This window comes from Oryx dammah, unplaced genomic scaffold (genome assembly GCF_014754425.2).
Source record: "Oryx dammah isolate SB20612 unplaced genomic scaffold, SCBI_Odam_1.1 HiC_scaffold_3, whole genome shotgun sequence".
Classification (NCBI taxonomy): Eukaryota; Metazoa; Chordata; class Mammalia; order Artiodactyla; family Bovidae; genus Oryx; species Oryx dammah.
The window spans coordinates 98,355,344-98,374,269 of NW_024070187.1; the positions used below are offsets into that span (position 1 = coordinate 98,355,344).

At 45.1% G+C, this 18,926-nt stretch overlaps 1 protein-coding gene across 2 annotated transcripts in view; it reads right to left on the bottom strand.

Moving 5' to 3' along the window:
- Positions 1-244: 244 nt before the first annotated feature.
- Positions 245-18,926, bottom strand: part of WDFY3 (WD repeat and FYVE domain containing 3) — a 250,563-nt gene continuing 231,881 nt past the window's right edge. For both annotated transcript variants that reach the window (XM_040237260.1, XM_040237261.1), the window contains exons 61-67: positions 18,077-18,256; positions 13,590-13,772; positions 12,070-12,166; positions 8,060-8,383; positions 7,330-7,441; positions 6,779-6,976; positions 245-3,597 (exon numbers count right to left, since the gene is read on the bottom strand). In XM_040237260.1, coding sequence (XP_040093194.1) covers positions 3,474-3,597; positions 6,779-6,976; positions 7,330-7,441; positions 8,060-8,383; positions 12,070-12,166; positions 13,590-13,772; positions 18,077-18,256 — 1,218 coding nt within the window. In that variant the 3' untranslated portion in view covers positions 245-3,473. The remainder of the gene's footprint in view (positions 3,598-6,778; positions 6,977-7,329; positions 7,442-8,059; positions 8,384-12,069; positions 12,167-13,589; positions 13,773-18,076; positions 18,257-18,926) is intronic.

The window sequence follows — 18,926 nt, forward strand, 5'->3', positions numbered from 1 at the left end:
GGTTTTAAAACGTGGATTGCACTAGAACGGGAGCCAGGTCCTAGCAGCCAACACCTCTGCAAGCAGAGACTTTAAGCAGGCACTTCTGAGAGATATATTCACAACTAGAAAAGAACTACACACAAGCTTTACTGGACCTCAATTTTGTTTTTCCTTCTCTGAAGAGCTGGCTCAAAAACTTTTTCTTTTTTTTCCTGGGGGTGGTAAATAGGAGGTATTTATCTGAAATGGAAAAAAAAAAGTATCTGGACTACTGCATTTAATCATGTATTGTAATTGTGTTACTCTACCTTTTTGCATCAGAGACAGATATACAATGAACATTCAGTTATCACAGGTTGCACACTAAGATAGTAATTCTTCAGGCCTTTTACATAACCACCAAAGAACAGATATTGGATTCTGCAATATAGTACAAAAGTCCACAGTCAATCCAGTCTTAGCCAGTATCTTCAATTTACTTCTGTTGCTGTACAAATAATCGGCCATTACTAGGGCTTACAAGTTAATAACAGGACAAAAAAATATACATTGCACTGACACAAAAAGTCAGCTGTGTTAATAGTCATGCAACAAGTAACCAAACTTGCTGAAATTAAAAATACTTTCTAAAAACAGTTTTAATGGCATAAATATTTTATACACAGTTCATTTACCCAAACAAAATGTATTTAAATGATACAAAGCAAAAATAAGTTTCTACCAACTTTATACATAAGAAAGTGCAAAATAACTTATCTAGAGTGTTTTGCTATTATCCAGACGGATGGCTGCTGTGGGCAGCTAGTCTCCTCTTCCAAAGCATGACATTACCATGCCACACTACACACAGATGTTAGAAAACAGGGATGAATGAATCGATGGATGGACAAACCACTACAAAGATCAGGCAGAAGCCCTGTGAGGTACTCTCAGAGAAAGAACACGGACCACGCAAAGGTGGATGTACATGCTGAGAATATATGTTGATAAACAAATGTGCATGGAACAGAGAGACATCCAGAGAAACGATTAGTTGATGTGAGTGAGTGTACTTGGGTGTGTGAGTGATTTGTGATTTCTGCATTAAAAGCAAAAAGGAAAAGAAACCCCACTGAACAAAACGGTTGCCCACAGCACCAGCTGCCAGAGGAAATACTATCATGAGGGTTTTGGTTTCCACCTTCTAGTTACGGAAGTTGTGTCGGAAAGTTTAAAAGTGTTCATCTCATATAACTTCATATTACACAGAGGAATAACCTTTAAGTAACTACGTACAGACATTCATATATTCAAGTCTTTAAAGAACATCTCTGCCATTGGGTTTGGGGTAAACATGGTTCGTGGACACAAGGAGGACGCCTCTTTTAAAAAGTGTAGAATAACACTGCTACAACTCATCTCTAGGTCCGGACAGGGGCAAAGCCCACGGCTAGGTGAGAGCACAGGTCCTGCAACTGTTGAACACCCAGCATTATTTATTAGAACGGAAGTTAGAAGGTTGGGGGTGGAGCGGGGAGGAAGGTGGGAGAGAGGGAGACACAGGAAGGAAAACAGAACACACTTTTCTTCAAGTTAAAGTATTAATGCCAATAATCCTTTTATTAACAAGTATATTTGAACTTTTAGAAATGGAAGTGTTTTCCTCAATTTTGATATGTAATCATAAATAGACGGTAGGCTCAAACCTAAGTTAATAAAGGTGTAAATTTAGTAAGCATAAGGCACTAAAGCAGCCTTTATATTTTTCTCTTGGAGACCTAGTTATCAGGAAGAACAAATTTGTTCTTAAGCTGGTTTCAGCCCATTAGGTACAAGGTTACTATTGTACCAATGCCTATGCTTGAATGCATGTGCATATATGTGCATTTTAGTGCATAAGTGTGCCTGTCACCAGGGCCTAAGGATGAAAAATCGGGAATGCCAAAGCCGCTGTCCTTCGTATGATACTCCGAGAGGTGTGAAGGCCTGTCCTTCCTTTCCTGGGCCATAAATGCTTCAGTGTTTTTCAAATCACAGGGCTTTTAGATTTGTTCATAATATTATCACTAAATATCTGAAAATGTTAAAATCTAGATTAATCGTTTCATTTGTTTTATATATATATTTATATATGTACATAACACACATTTTAAAAAATCCCACCACCAAAGCCTTTTTTTTCTGTAAACGAAACTTATCTCTTCGCCCCCACCAGCTTTAGTCTCCCTGGATTTGTGTGTTCTGTATCCAACTAGTAGAATGAATTAAATAACTAAATATTAAAATACTGTAATTATATTCATAGCAAAAACAAAAAAATAGACATTGATACAGTATAAATCTCACTGTTTTCAGGTAGATGGCATTAAATGGTAAAGGTTAAATATAAGCAGTTCTGACATGATCCAGTTTTACAACAAGGTTTACATGTTAATTCTGTACACTTTTTTCTTTTGTTTTAACCCTTTTTTGGAAAATAAGCTATAGTAGAACATTAGTGTCACCAAAGACACATACTTCTTATGTTCTATGCAAGAGAAGCTAATTTGGGTTACATGCAAATATATTTCCATTCGTTGAGGCAGGGCTGTTTCCTGCACTGCGGGGATTGCCCGACCATCAGGGCGCAGTGCTAAGAACAGATGCTTTGACCACAGGGCAGTCCAAAGAGAAGTCTACTTGGGGCCTTATGACGTCAGAATAACACCGAGGTGGTGTGTAGCCATGTGCAAGATGCCCAAAGATTGCCAGGGTATCTCCGGGCCAGACTCCTATTCTCCCACACTGTTTCCTAAAGAAGGTCCACATGACATTGTTTTGGTTACTAGCTTAGGTTAAGTGGAGATACCGTGGGCAACTTGAGAGAGGACATCAGGCACACGAGCTGGGCTTGAAAGGGGGAAGGAAAAAAGACCACAGATAATGTCTTTGAAGATTTAAAAAAAAACATATTTATAATTAATTGGTGAGCGATGTCAGACAAACCATAAGTATTTCATTGAATTAGTGGTTTAGTTGGAAGTCTCATGTTACAGGCTGTTAAGTCCTTATTTAGAAAAAAGGCCTTTGTACCTATTTACAATATACACAGTTACTTGCAAAGAAGTCAGATTTACAACCATTTTCTAAAAGCCTTTTTTTTTTTGTAGTTGTTGATTTTTCCAATTGAGGATGAGTAGCTCTACAAAAACGAGACGCAAGAAAAGAACAGTTAACACGTGAGGATTTTCTCTTGGAGAAGCGACTGTTAAGGGAGAGTCGGATATTGAGACGCTGCTCCTGGGAACCACCTCGTCTTCTCAGCAGGCGCTGCTCACCTGCACCGTGCCTGCCCCACGACTGGACTCTACACCCGTTAGTCAGTGTTCCCTTTGAATCCCACACTTCAGACACGCGGTGTGAAGAGGTGTGTAAACGGAGACTGTTTCGATGCCTTCCAAGCTGCGAGTTGTGATGGGGGAGGCAGGAAGGGGGGTCTCCAGACTGTGGTCTCCGATCAGCTTGGTGAATCTTCAACAATTCCGAGGCCCGTCTTCTGAACTCCTCTCATGCTGTAAGTTGTAGTAACAGTTCTGACAGACACGTACTGGGGAGGAGATTTTCAAGCGTTTGATTTCTGACTGAAATCGGCTGCACCTAAAGGAGAGGCAAAACCAGGTAGTTATGGATTTTTTCCCACATTGGACCACTGGGCCCCGAAATGCTCATTTAAAAACAGAATGGAGAGCCTGCAGTATAACACTTAAGACCATATTGTGTCCGAAGAATGCCCGAGGCCGTACTGGTATGGGTCATGTGGTTTTTGACCAAGGACCACGAGGAATGCTGTACTCCTTGTTTCATTCTATGAAGAAATGTGCTAATAAAACCAAGGCAAGGCATTTATTTGACAAAAGAGGATTAAAAAAAAAAGTTAAGATTCTGCTACAGGATGAAGCCAGGGGAACTGCTGACATACATCTGTTCTTTGTAGCTCTGAGGCCACTCTTCCTGTGCAGGACGGAAGTAGGGCATTCTTCCTCAGGTCCTGTAACCTTGGGCGGTATGCCAATGTCTTTACTTGGAGCCTGACTATTTTCCCTGGGCATTAGAGCTCTCACTACTCATTTTAGAAGATACTTTGGTCACTAAAGAGTTCTTCTGAGCTTTTAAACACTTTGACTCACTTTTCAGTCATTTCTTAAACACGTAGTTTGACTTTTCTGTCTGGTCCAAATGTTCTCATTTTCTGTTTATCTTGACAGAATTTCTTGAGGTGGAATACACACTTAGAGATGTTCAAGTTCTTTATAGAAAGCATTCTTATTCCTGGCACAAAGCAGGATATGACCCTGAATGTGGCACTCTGTCACTTTGAGCTTGGCTTTTCACAAGACTGAAAATTTTATTTCCTCCATTAATCTACCAGTAGAAGTGTCCAGAGAATAAGTGAAGCGCCAGCAGCCTCGGAGGTTTAAGGGACTGGACTTTGAGGAGACCCTTAGGAATGCTGGCAAGCTCCCTTAGCAGCTCAAGGGTAAAAGATCATGGCAGGGCTCTGCCCTCTGGGACAGCATTTTTTCCATGCTCATTATGTCATCATCCGTCACTTGTTTGGTTGGTTTTTCAAATAAAGCCTCCATTCAACATTTGAGGGCCTTTGATAATTTAAAGAATCACCTACATGTAAACAGTACTTTGAAAATTAAACACTACAAAGAACAGATGTATGTCAGCAGACATATGGAGCAGCAGATGACCAGAAATTACCAGATCACTAGGCTTCACAGAGTGGGTGTTTCAAAGCACAGAAGCTCAAGACAGATACCTCTGCCATCATGGAAATTCCTGTAAGAAGTGGCTGGCAGCAACTTTCTGCCACCTCACCTTGAATCAGACATCTCACGAGAAAAGGTTTAAGACATTAATCTGAAAACAAATTTATAATTATGATAACACTTTTCACTAAGCACCTATACTGCCAGACTTTGCACCTGGTGCTTTACAAAACTCATATGTGATTTCAGAGAGGGCTAGTAATGTGCTGAGATGACGCAATGGACAACAGCCCAGTGAGTACCCGGGCAGTGGAAACCTAAGACTGTAGCCTTTCCAATAAGCCAAGGCCCTCAGTGACTGGCTCAGGAGCAATGACACACTTTGTGTTTTCTGTGAAAGCATCTTTCGAGTAAGGCAATATACATATTAGTGAGTACTGCCTGGGGGATCTTTTCTGTTGTCTGCCATGAAAACTAAGGACTGGGGCTTCCCTGATGGTCTAGTGGTTAAGAATCTGCCTGCCAATGCAGGGGACACGGGTTTGATCCCTGGTACGGGAAGATCCCACACACCTTGGAGGAACTAAGCCTGCGTGCCACAGCTACTGAGCCCACACGCCCTGAGACCTGTATTCCACAACAAGAGAAGCCCACACGCTGTGATGAAGGGGAGCCCGCACTGCAACTGGAGAGAGCCCATGAATGGCAATGAAGACCCAGTGCAGGCAAAAATACATGCATGCATGCATCCCTGCCTGGGAAATCCCATGGTCAGAGGAGGCAGACAGGCCACAGTCCAAAGGGTCACAGAGAGCTGGACACGACTGAGAGACTAAGCAGGCAAATATGTAGGTAAATAAATCTTAAGAAAAGGAAAGCAAGGCGTGAACATGCGTATGTGGGACCCCAGTGTATGACAGCGATGCCAAGCAGTCAGTGCATATGGGACAGCTGACTCTTCATACCCGGGAAATGTAAGTGATCCCCACCTCATGTCGTACCCCCAAATGAATTCCAAATGGATTTGAACCTCAAGACCCAAATGTGAAAAACAAAACTTTGAAACTTTTAAAAGAAAACGAACAAGGCCATTTTTATGACCTCAGGACAGAGAAACATTTTTTAAGGCCAAAAAAAAAAGAAGCAAAAGTCATAAAAAGTAACACATGCTACTGCATCAAAATTCTAAACCCGTGTGCCAGGAAAAAAACATGCATCAAGTTAAAAACACAAGCCACAGACTGGCAGAAGATATCTGCAAGACATATATAAGGCAAAGGATCAGAGCCCAGGATACAAAACAACTCATGTAGGTGGAAAAAAAACAGAGAGCAAACCCAAAGAGGAAATGGGCCAAGTTACCCCAGAGGAAACTCAAAACTGCCGATAAGCATACAAAAAGATGCTCAACCTCAGAGACGCTGCAAGCTAGAACAACACAATCTGGCTCTCAGATTGGCACAAGTGGAAAAGCTTGGCAGTACCAGGTATAAATAAGCACTGCAAGAACTGACATATCCCGCTGGAGGGAGAGTGAACTAGCACTACTGTTCTGGAGAGTAATCTGGCAATAGCTAGTTAAGCTCAGGGCTATGTCTGCCATCTAGCAATTCCTTTCTGAGGTATCTCCTCCAGGGAAACTCCAGCTTGTGTATGAAGAGGGCATTTATAATGGTGTGCATTGCAGTATTGCTTATCATTCTGATAAAATGAAAGAAAATCCCTTGAGTCCATCAAGGACCTCCCTGGTGGTCCAGTGGTTAACAGTCAGCCTGACAAAGCAGGGGACACAGGTTCAAACCCTGGCTGAAGAAGATCCCACCTGCCACCGGGCCACTGAGCCCATGAATCACATCTACTGAAGCCTGTGCACCCAGAGCCCCGCCTCTGCAAGAAAAGCCACAGTGAGAAGCCCGAGCACTGCAACTAGAGTAACTCGAACCCTCGCTGCAGCTAGAGGAAAGCCTGTTCACGGCAATGGAGACCCAGAGCAACTAAAGATAAATAAACAAAAATTATTTTTTTAATTAAAAGGAAAGAAAGCTTGCATCTCATCTTACTTCTGGCAGAAGAGCTGACCACAGTTCCTGCAATGGTGCCGTCTTTCCGTGAGAGAGAACCGCACGGAGCAGCCTGAACAGCTGTCTCCTCCTTCGTCCTTCACCCAGTGGTCAGCGGCGGAGCGGCCGGGCTGGTCGCTCACAGACCAGCTGAACACCCGGCCCCGACTGTCGCCCACGAGGATCCTGCTGTGGTCCCTGCAGGAGACACGGCAGAGTCACCGCCACGCGGCCGCAGCTCCCTGTGACCCCGGTCCCCAGTGGATGTGTGTGCTGGGGAGGGGTCAAGCGTGGATAGGCACAGAACAGCACTGAGCCTGAATGCACACTTCCATCTCAGCCCTCCATGCATCAAACCGTGCTGTATCTCTGAAGAACAGAGAAGGCAAAGTTTTTTGGTTTTTGAAATTCACAAGTGAAATCCACACACTGGCAGGTGTCCTGGTGTGTCCGGTGCAGCTCCACAGGATTACAGAGATGAGACCTGTGCTCCCCAGAGCTGGCTTGAGTGTGGGCGCCCGGGCTGGGCCCCAGGAGAGCTGGCCACTTACTTGGAAACACCCAATGCAGTGATCTCGGCAGGGTGAGCGTTGTCCTTCCGGTCGAAGGCCGTGTGCATGGTCAGCTTACTCCTGAACACCAGCTGCCGTTCCCAGCGATACCCTGGGGAAGAAAAGGGCAACGCGTGACTGACGAAGGGAGGGGAGCCCATGTGTGGTAGGTGGCCCCTGACAAAGGGCCCTCAAACCTCAGGGTGCTGCTGAACACAGCTCTGGCAGCCTCTCTGGTTCTCAGTCGCTGCTGCCTTGGTTATTAAAGGTCCAGCAGTCTAGCCTGACACTGACCAGGGACTCAGTTAGGCTTTCACAAAGACAAACACGGAGAGGGGGAAACCCTCAGTACAAGCCACAACTTCTCCAGTTGAGGACCTGGCCCCTAACTCTATCACAGGTAAAGTTCTCTGTGAATAGAATTTTATCTATTTATCCGTAATCTATAGCCTACCCATTTTCAAAAGCTTTCATAATTTGTGAATGAATGAAGTTTTGGTTTGAGGTTATTTTTCCTTACAAAATGCCCAACACGTTGCAAATGCTACCGTAGGATAGAATCTCCAAGGGTCTCTAGATCCACTTTACACAAGAAGAAACGTGAGGCCCTCTCGGCGCGCAGCCTCAGTCACAGGGATGGGGCAAAGAAGAGCTGCAGCACTCTGCCTCAGTCCACCGACCCTCGCCAACCCACAAGGCTTGACAAACAGACGCGGGACTTCTGAGTTACCAGGCTTCAGTCGGCTGTAATTCCGCGCCTCGATGGGATTGGGGTGGGGGTGGTTAAGGGGAGTCTGAAGATGAGGTCTGCTCTGGCCCTCTGAATAGTTCACAAATATGAAGCCGTCTTTCTCATCGAGGCTGAGCTGATCAGACCAGCGCCGGGAGTCGTCGGAGCCACTGTCGTTATACCAGCTGGCTGTGGCTCGGCAGGAGGCTGCCCGGGGCCGGTGGCTGGTGCTGCTGGGTTGGCTGGGCGTGTCCTTGGGGTCCTGGCTGACACTCTGCTCGTCAGCTTCGGAGTCGCTGCTGTCCTCGTCCTGGGCTTCTTGCCCTGGGTGATGCATTGGGGGAATTAGAGAACACGCACACATCATGGTTAGATCCAGCTTTGTCCCACTCGTATTTTTCCTCTAGTGGTTAAGACACAAGAGACAGTATTTTAAGCTCAATATCACAATATGCAAAGTCGCTTCAGTTGTGCCCCACTCTTTGTGGCCCTGTGGACTGTAGCCTGCCAGGCTCCTCTGTCCATGGTATTCTCCAGGCAAGAATAGTAGAGTGGGTTGCTGTGCCCTCCTCCAGGGGACCTTTCTGACCCAGGGATCGAACCCACATCTCTTATGTCTCCTTCACTGGCAAGAGGGTTATTTATCACCAGCTCAACCTGGGAAGCCATAAAGGCAAATAAATTGCCAGAATTTTCAGTTAGGTATGATAGCAAAATGGCAGAATTTCAGAGTTCATAGACTGTTGTGGCCCAAATCCTTAGATCGGCATTTATTCTTTCACAACCTGGCCAAAGCTTGCCTTTATGAATTTCTCACCACCTGCACCTGCCTCTCGGCCACAGCTCAGCTGGACGTGCCCACTCTGCTCTCCACGCAGCCCTGCTCCTCCTCAGAACTAGTTTTGCACACACGGGTTGGCCCTGCCTGGACCCATCTTCCCAATCTCTGTGTGTTCCGGTGTGACCTATCTCTCAAGACATATCTTAAATGCTTCTTTCTCTAAAATCTTATGTGGTTCCTGCAACAGAAAATTAACTCTCTCTTCTGGGCTCCTTTAACAGCTGTATGGCTCTCACACATTTAAAATTATCACCCCAAACTATTACTTTTGGTCATTATCTCTACAAGACAGTGGTCAGTTGGAGAGAAGGAGTCCCAGCACGGTGCCTTCCACATAGCAGTCAATATAAATGACAGCATAGATGAACAGACTATGGATAGAAATCTTAATTGAGAATTTTGTTCTTCCTCCTCTTTCCATTGTTATTGTCCATTTCTTCAGCTCAATTCCCTTGCAGTAGTCTACTGGAGGGAAAACTAGCTTTCCTGGTGGCTCAGATGGTAAAAAATCTATCTGCCTGCAGTGTAGGAGACCCGGGTTCAACCTCTAGTTCAGGAAGATCCGCTGGAGAAGGGAATGGCAACCCACTACAGTATCCTTGCCTGGAGAATCCCATGGACAGAGGAGCCTGGAGGGCTATGGTCCACGGGGTTGCAAAGAGTCAGACACTACTGAGCAACCAACACTTTCACTTACTTTCAAACATATGTAACTGGAACAAAGGAGAGAGCAAGACCAAGTGAGCAGGGACCTCCCTGGTGGTCCAGTGGTTAAGAATTCGCCTTCCAAGGGTGGAGATACAGGTTTGACCCCTGGTCAGGGAACTATAAGATCTCACACGCTGCAGGGCAACTAAGCCTGCGTGCCTCAACTACTGAACCCATTCGCTCTGGAGCCCATGAACCTGCGTGTGTCAATGAAGATCCTGCGTGCCACAACTACAACTTGACTCAGCCAAAAACAAACAAACAAACAACTAAGCAAGCACCAGTCCACTACGCATATTTTTTAACTAGACAAATACTTAATTTGCCTGTGGTAAGATCCAACCAGTCCATTCTGAAGATCAGCCCTGGGATTTCTTTGGAAGGAACGATGCTAAAGCTGAAACTCCAGTATTTTGGCCACCTCATGCGAAGAGTTGACTCATTGGAAAAGACCCTGATGCTGGGAGGGATTGGGGGCAGGAGGAGAAGGGGACGACAGAGGATGAGATGGCTGGATGGCATCACTGACTCGATGGACATGAGTTTGAGTGAACTCCAGGAGTTGTTGATGGACAGGGAGGCCTGGCGTGCTGCGATTCATGGGGTCGCAAAGAGTTGGACACAACTGAGTGACTGAACTGAACTGAATGAGTCTGCCGCAGTGAAGTAGACCCAGGGATCAAACCTGCAGATCTACCCAAAGGAGGAAATAGCAACCCACTCCATTATTCCTGCCTGGGAAATCCCATGGACAGAGGAGACAGTCCATGGGATTACACAGAGTTGGACATAACTGAGCAATTAACACTTCTACTAACATTAGTAATCTGGTTGGCTAATTTCAGGGCTTTTTTTTTTTTTTTTTTTTTTAACCCAATGGCTTATGATCATGAAAGTCTTCAAACAGTGGTCTTTGACATGGGTTTGATTTCCAGAGAGCCACTAGCTCTCTCTTTCATCTGGGTCCCTGCCCTTGAGTCCTACCACTTTGACATGGTCCCAAGTTAACCCTTTCTGTGGGCTGCTCTCCGCCTCTGCCACTCTTGCCAAACTTTGTCCACAATGTGAAAACATAAAGAAGATGAAGACATACAAATGCCTCTCCTCCCTGAATCTGACCATTCTTCTCTCCTTATTCGTATTTTCCTGTTTTTCACTTATAAGCTTTGTGAAGAGGAAAGGAGAAGGACATACTTCTCATTAGACTGAACAGTTGATGTCTGACACACAACAGTTATTAACTCTCAAATACTGACTGAACTAAATTCTGAGTGTAGGTCTTCAAACACCCAGATGACTTTCTTCTTAGTGGAACTGCAATTGTACGTGGAAATTTACATGCATTAAAGTAATACAAGCATTACAATGTCCTGTTCATCGATTCCGGCAAAGAAAGTAAAAGCTACTGTCAGCTTACAAGGAGAAGGATTTGTGTCTTTCCGATAGTAAGTCTTTTCCCTTAGCAACTTCCTCATATTGTTAAACTCATGCTGAATTCTCAGTGTACAAAAATTAAGTCACGGAGAGACGATCTAGAGGTTGAACTTAAAGCCCCGTTCCTTTTTATGAAGAGTCTTGGACCAGCTGATCTAAATCAGGGAGAGGTACTTCTCTGGAGACTCAGTAACCCAGAGCACACCTTAGCTTGATTCTTTGGTGCCATTTCCAAACATTCTGTGTGTGTATATATACACACACAAATAAATCTATATCTATATTTCACTGGAAAATTTTAAAGTACTTCACAAACAGCAGATACAGAACAAAGATTGGGCTTCCCTGGTGGCTCAGTGGTACCAAGAACCTGCCTGCCAATGCAGGAGATGTGGGTTTAATCCCTGGGTTGCGAAGATCCCCTGGAGGAGGAAATGGCAACCCACGCCAGTATTCTTGCCTGGGAAATCGAGGGCCAGAGAAACCTGGCTATAGTGCATGGGGTTGCAAAGAGTCACATGTGACGTAGCGACTAAACAGCAAGAGTACAGATCAGTGGGCTTCTATCTGATGAAGGCCCCTCCTGAGGGGTCTAGGGCATGGACTCTGGTCTGTCTTTGTGAATAGTTTACAAACATGATGCTGCCCGGTTCCTCACACGGAGCTGTTCAAGTGATGGGGGGACTGAGGTGTGGCCCCTGACTCATCGGACAGTGGACTCTTGCACCTGCTTTGTATTTCTCAGAATGGAAAGCCCAAGCCTCTGGTATTCTGGGAAGCTTGTAACTGTATTTATTGTGGGATGCGAAAGCTCACCATGAGACACTACCACATGGGGTGTTGCCTGATGAACCAGAGAACTCTGTGAGCCTGCCAGGTTGCTTTGCACACCAGGTGGTTAAGACCACTTCTGACAGCAATGCCTGACCTCAGGCTCTTGCTTACCTTGGTTGATGTAAATTTACTCATAAGGATTTAAAAAAAAGAAACATGAAAATTACTGCAAAACTTAGAAAGTATTCAATACCGATTTGTGCTTCTGGACAGTCTTCCTGCATTTCAAGGACTTCAGCAGGCTCAGGGGCTGGTGTTTCAGGAACTTGCAAAAATTCCATTCTCCAAAACTGAATTTAAATAAGCATGGGGAAAAAAAAAAAACAAACAACACAGTTGAACAGATTACAGAAACAATTTATGAGTTACTGCATGAAGATGGATTCTCAGGGTTAAATAGGTAACCTGATTTCTCTTATTATGTACAGTCAGGTTTCCCTGTATTTTGAAAAATGTGGCAGGGACTGCTTACAGATTAAACAGTTCTCCCCAAACTGTGTTGCATGAGATGTCAGTGGGTTTTTCATGGTCAAGGGAAAGGAATGGGGTCAAAGAAATTTCAGAAACACAGTTAAACTATGTACACTTCCTTATTTCCTACAATACCCCTGTGAGCCTTGCATACACTGATATGTACTTTACACCTCCAAGAAGGTGTACAGGAAGTAGGAGCCCTAGACGTGTTTGGCTAGGGTGCTCTTCATGATTCCTCACAGATGGAGTAATCTGGAATGCTGCTCTGCAGCCCTGCGGCTTTGGGGGTGTGCCCTTTAGGGGAGTGCCCATAGTCTAAGAGTAGAGTGTGGCCAGGGAGTGGCTGATGGCCTCATTGTGTAGTTCTGCTTGTGACTGTGATTACAAGGGCAGCAACCATCTGCTCTCTCCTTTTACAGAGCACAATTAAAGAAGGACATAAAGAAAAATCTCCCGAGAGAAACACCCAAGTATTAGAACAGACTAAAAAGGTAAACAGTCCATGGATTCCATTTTTGGTAGAGGCCCAACGCATGAATGCATTGGCTTCCCTGGTGGCTCAGACAGTAAAGCTTCTGCCTACAATAAGGGAGACCTGGGTTCAATCCCTGGGTTGGGAAGATCCCCTGGAGAAGGAAATGGCAACCCACTCCAGTACTTTTGCCTGGAAAATCCCAGGGACAGAGGAGTCTGGTAGGTTACAGTCCATGGGATTGCGAGGAGTCAGACACAACTGAGCGATTTCACTTTCTTTCTTTTCTTTTCAACACATGAAAACTAAGAAAAGGATAAACGGATCTAGGATTCAGGTAAAATCACCCAGGATCTGAGACAAGCAAGGAATGGATGACGTGAGGCCCCTGGAAGCGTGATCAAGCTCTGTGATTCTCTGCAGAGAAGAGATGGTCCCCATTTTCCAAAGAAGCCATCTGACGGGCTGAAAGGCCAATACTTGGGCAGCTGACATTTCTAGCAATCCCAGTGCGACAGGGAAACGGTGTCTCAGTGATCCTGTATCAAGCGGTCAAGGCACTAACACATCTACTTAATGGGGGGAAAAGAGGCCGAGTCACTGATGCTCCCCACACCTGATAACCCAGTGGCCAAGGTCTACATCTGAGCGCCAGTTTGCTAAACAGAAGGACAACCTCCAGGTGTCTTTACCTGCGGACAGCTACAGAAGCTTTGGGTGAACCAGGGCAGCAAACACCCTGGCACATGTGCTCACAGTGGACCTACCCGGACCACGCCATCCGAGTGTCCCGTGACGATGACGTTCTGCGTGTCCCACTCGTTCATCTCTGACACGCAGCAACAGACGATGTGCTGGCTCCTGCCTGTGAACGTGTTCACACTTACGACAGGGTTCCCGTTGATGCTCCACACATGGATATACGTGCCGGCGCAGGACACGATGTCCCCCTGAGATGGGGAAGAGAAACGTCACTCCCAGCAGAGGACACGCTCCTTTCAGAAGCAACTGAATCTTTGGTCTGGCTCTCGAGAACTCTCTTAAGTGCTTTGACTAGTGACTGGGTAGTTTCTGAGGTAGCCTGGAATCCAGAGCTTGCTGACTTAAAAAAAATACCCTGAACAGAGGCCTCTTTAAGAATTCAAGGTGGCATGAAGACTGGCCAAGGTGATCTGGGGATGGATTTGGAAGCCCTTCCACACACTCAGCAGAGCCCTGCCGCATTCCATGTCAGAGCTCTCTGTAATCTGAGGAGGTGATAACCACTCTTTTACTGTTTACAAAATCTATACCTTCCACCCACTTAATTTTACAAAATGAGCCCAATCATAAAAGCCACGGGGTAGAAGAGAAATCTTTTACTTTGGTGCAGCTGGGACTCCTTCAATAAATGAAAAGACGAAATCTTGGTAACACTGTAATATCCTATTACAAATTTGTATTCACAATAGAGAAGAAGAAAGCTAGTATGTAGGTCATTTCTTGGCACACGGAATTAAACCCTAAGACTCCCTGAGCAGAGAAGTCAGTTTTTCATGAGTTCCAGAGATAGAAAAAAATAAAAAAAAAAAGGAAGCTTTTCCTTCAAATTCTACCAGTTTGGTTGAAAAGCAACCCACTACCGTTAAAGGAACTAAGATACTTCCTGAAGCATCAATAGTGTGTTGGTTAGTGCACTGGGCCCTTTAGACACCCCAAAGCTTCTACACCATCCCAGGCAGCCTCTCCTATCCCTGAGATAGTCTGACAGGCGTGATGCTAAGTCTGACTTCAGAAATGATCTGGTGGACACAGCCAGTGGGCATAGGACAACATATAGGAATTGGAAGATGGTCGTCAAAACCAATAAATATGCCAGCAAATTTGGAAAATGCAGCAATGGCCACAGGACTGGAAAAGATCAGTTTTTATTCCAATCCCAAAGAAAGGCAGGGCCAAAGAATGCTCAAACTACTGCACAATTACACTCATTTCACAAGCTAGCAAAGTAATTCTCAAAATTCTCCAAGCTAGGCTTCAACAGTATGTTAACTGAGAATGTCCAGATGTTCAAGCTGGATTGAGAAAAGGCAGAGGAACCAGAGATCAAATTGCCAACATCCATTGGATCGTAGAAAAAGCAAGAGAACTTCAGAAAGACATCTATTTCTGCTTCACTGACTATGCTAAAGCCTTTGACTGTGTAAATCACAACAAACTGTGGAAAATTCTTCAAGATGGGAATACCGGACCACCTCTCCTACCTCCTGAAAAACCTGTATGTAGGTCAAGAAGCAAGTTAGAACCGGACATGGGAAAATGGACTGGTTTCAAATTGGGAAAGGAGAACATCAAGGCTGTATACTGTCACCCTGCTTATTTAACTTCTATGCAGAGTATATCATGCAAAATGCTGGGCTGGATAAAACACAAGCTGAAATCAAGATTGCCAGAGACTTATCAACAACCTCAGAAATGCAAATGATACCACCCTTATGGCAGAAAGTGAAGAGGAACTAAAGAGCCTCTTGATGAAAGTGACAGAGGAGAGTGAAAAAGTTGGCTTAAAATTCAACATTCAAAAAACTAAGATCATGGCATCCAGTCCCATCACTTCATGGCAAACAGATGGAGAAACAATGGAAACAGTGACAGACTTTTATTTTTTTGGGCTCCAAAATCACTGCAGATGGTGAACGCAGCCATGAAATTAAAAGATGCTTACTCCTTAGAAGAAAAGCAATGGCCAACCTAGACAGCATATTAAAAAGCAGAGACATTACTTTGCTGACAAAGGTCTGTCTAGTCAAAGCTATGGTTCTTCCAGTAGTCATGTATGGATAAGAGAGTTGGATTACAAAGAAAGCTGAGTGCCGAAGAACTGATGCTTCTGAACTGTGGTGCTGGAGAAGACTCTTGAGAGTCCCTTGGACTGCATGGAGATCCAACCAGTCCATCCTAAAAGAAATCAGTCCTGAATATTCACTGGAAGGACTGATGCTGAAGCTCCAATACTTCAGCCACCTTATGTGAACAGCTGACTCATTAGAAAAGACCCTGATGCTGGGAAATGATTGCATTCGGGAGGAGAAGGGGATGACAGAGGGCGAGATGGTTGGATGGCATCCCCGACTCAACAGACATGAGTTTGAGCAGGCTCTCGGAGATAGTGAAGGACGGGGAGGCCTGGCGTGCTGCAGTCCATGGGGCTGCAAAGAGTTGGGCATGACTGAGCAACTGAACAACAACAGCATCCAGAACAGAGGAAAGCTAGAAATGCAACAGCAGGACCCACGCAAGAGAGAAGGGCGGGCAGGCAGGCAGGCGGGGCCCGGGGCTTCTCCAAACCGCTGGCTGTGCTGGCCTTGCTACTGTGCCTTCCCCTTCTCCCCCAGTCTACCAAGGTGGCAAGAACCAAACAAACACCCAAACAAAAGCCACACTGAGCAAAGCACTGCTGTGTCTACCTCTGGAACCACCTCTGATGACGAGTGTCAGCAACTGAGTTTTAATTAATGGGTTCAGTCTCTGTAGGAGATGGGAGGCTGCCACCCCATGAGGCACTACGCAAGACATTCTGCAATTACTCCAGGGCACCTCAATTAGAGTGTGTTTGAGCAAACCCTGTGGTTATGAGGGTTGAGAGTAAGGAGAATTAAAGGGCAGCTGCAAGGCAGCTTATGCCCAAAGTGTAGACTGCAGTAAGGCAGACTTGATGATGGCTACAAAAATGTAACAGAAATAGAAATCTTCTCATGAGTGATGGAGATGACAAATGAATCTTCAAAGGTAAAAATCTAACATGTCTGTAGTGTCCACAGCAACTACTGCAATCCAGTGAGTGTGTGCTGGCCCCAATGACAACTAACTAAAATAAAATCCTCAGCATTAACAACAATCATAAAACAAAGTACTTGAAATAGTGCAATTATGCGTTTGACTCAGAGCAACACAGTGAAGAGCAGGGTGGTTCTGCTGCACTGACATTTCCATAAACCTCCTCTTAGATGCCTTTGCAGGAGCAACTGAAGGTGCTGTTTTAAAAAACATTTTAAGCCTTTCAAATATATATGAAAACAAATTTGACTCTCTTATCCCCACACGCTCCCCACTCATTCCTGACTCTGATTACTCTTATTATTATGAGACAATCTAAGTGACATTAACTGGCCTTCCCTGGTGGCTCAGTGGTAAAGAATCCACCTGCAAATGCCAGAGGTGCAGGTTCGATCCCTGGGCCGGGAAGATCCCCTGGAGGAGGGCATGGCAACCCACTCCAGTATTCTTGCCTGGAGAATCCCCATGGACAGAGGAGCCTGGTGGCCTACAGTGCATGGGGTCACAAGAGAGTCAGACAAGACTTAGCAAGTCCATGGCACAACTGCAAGTGCCATTAAGTAGGAATGAGTAAATTTCCTTTTTTTTTTTTTCCCTCTGAGTGACTGCAAGGTATTTGACTGAAAGCACAGTACTCAATACTCAGAATCTTCTGGTATAAATTAAAGATATGCCTCCTTTGAAAGGAAAGCTGCCCGTGGCTGATGGTATGACAAAGCTAGGACCACTCTGTGTCACTAGCATGATCCCCGGCGGGGCTGACAGCAAGGGTGGGAGTGAATATTTACAGCTAAGAAGTGATGAGCTTGGCGGTTCTCATTAACTTGCAGACTGACTTGCACATGTGAGAATTTGTCCCCTGGACACAGAGACCTCATTCTCTCTAAACCTACCCCGAATGTTCCTTGCTTCCTAACACCCCAAACCAATGACTTTTTCCCCCTCCTTGCCCAGTCTGCATGGAGGCTCCTATGCCAGCACATTTCTTTTGTTCTGTTTCAGTGTATTTTTGAGGGCCATTTTTTTTTCATACCTTTGGGTTCTGTTTTGAAAACCATTTTACAACAATTTTTCTCTTGTTTGGGTACCCAAATATTACTCTCCTCACTTTATAAACACTTTGAACATATTTCATCAAACTTCAACAATTTTAACAAATCCCACAAATTCCTTGCTTTTAAAAAAGTGCATTCTACACTGTTTTATTTTGAACCAAATCTTGCTCTTTGCAGTATTCCTGCAGTGATTGGATTTTAAGACAGAATTGTTTCCTGGGTTACAAACTTTAATATCCATTTGCTTTTGCAAACAACATCTAAACCAAGTGGCTTTTATAAGATGCATGTCCATCAACTTAGAAAGCAGAGTTATTTTGTATTTATGCTGGCCAGAGTTACGTGTTCCTACACACAAAACAAGTGAGCAATTTATGACTTACGGTTAATTCATTGATACACAGAGCAGACACGGGAGCCCGGTGGCCTCGGAGCTGGGTTAGGAACGACAGCCTGTTCAGGTCCCAGATGATGCAGGTTCGGTCTCGGGACCCACTGACGATGATGTGATAGGCTAATGACGCGGTGGCACAGGTGACCGTATCAGTGTGGCCCAGTAAGGCCTAAAAGGGGGACAGAAGAGACCTGGTCTCAGGTGGTGCTCCTTACTGGACTCCAAACAGCTGGGTGCGCTGTGAACTGAGAGGCGTGCAGCTAGCGGGGAGCGCCTTGCGCAGCAGCATCTGGAAGGTCGTCATTCTTTTCTCGCCACTGTCCCTGCCTCCCCAACCAGGGGTAAGAGAGAAGTGTGGAGGACTTGGGAGACGCCACTCTCCATTAGTATCTTACTTCTCTCCTGGCCTCAGCCCAGGATCTCAGAAGGCAGGGAGAGTCGCAATTGCAACCCAGCTGGGGTTTTCTCACACTTCCCATCTCCACATGGAGATGTGTCGATCATAGTCCCCAAATTCAGAATTTAAACTCCGAATCTACTCTTTTCTGCTGTCGATTCCTCGAAGTCCATTCTACAGAACTACAATTGGATATGTTTTTTAAAAATGTAAGTGCGTGGTTGTAATACATGGTCCTAGGAAGATACAGCAAAAATGCAGCTCTGACGTGTCTGCTGAGCATCTATTAGGAGCTGGACACACCTGGGTATCTCCTGCACCCGAGAGGGACCTGTTCTCAAACCAGAATAAACATGTTTCTCTTTTGCTGGGATACGAAGAGAAACAGGATCAAGGGAAATGGTAGTGCACGAAAACAAACATTTTGAAGGAAAAGATTCAT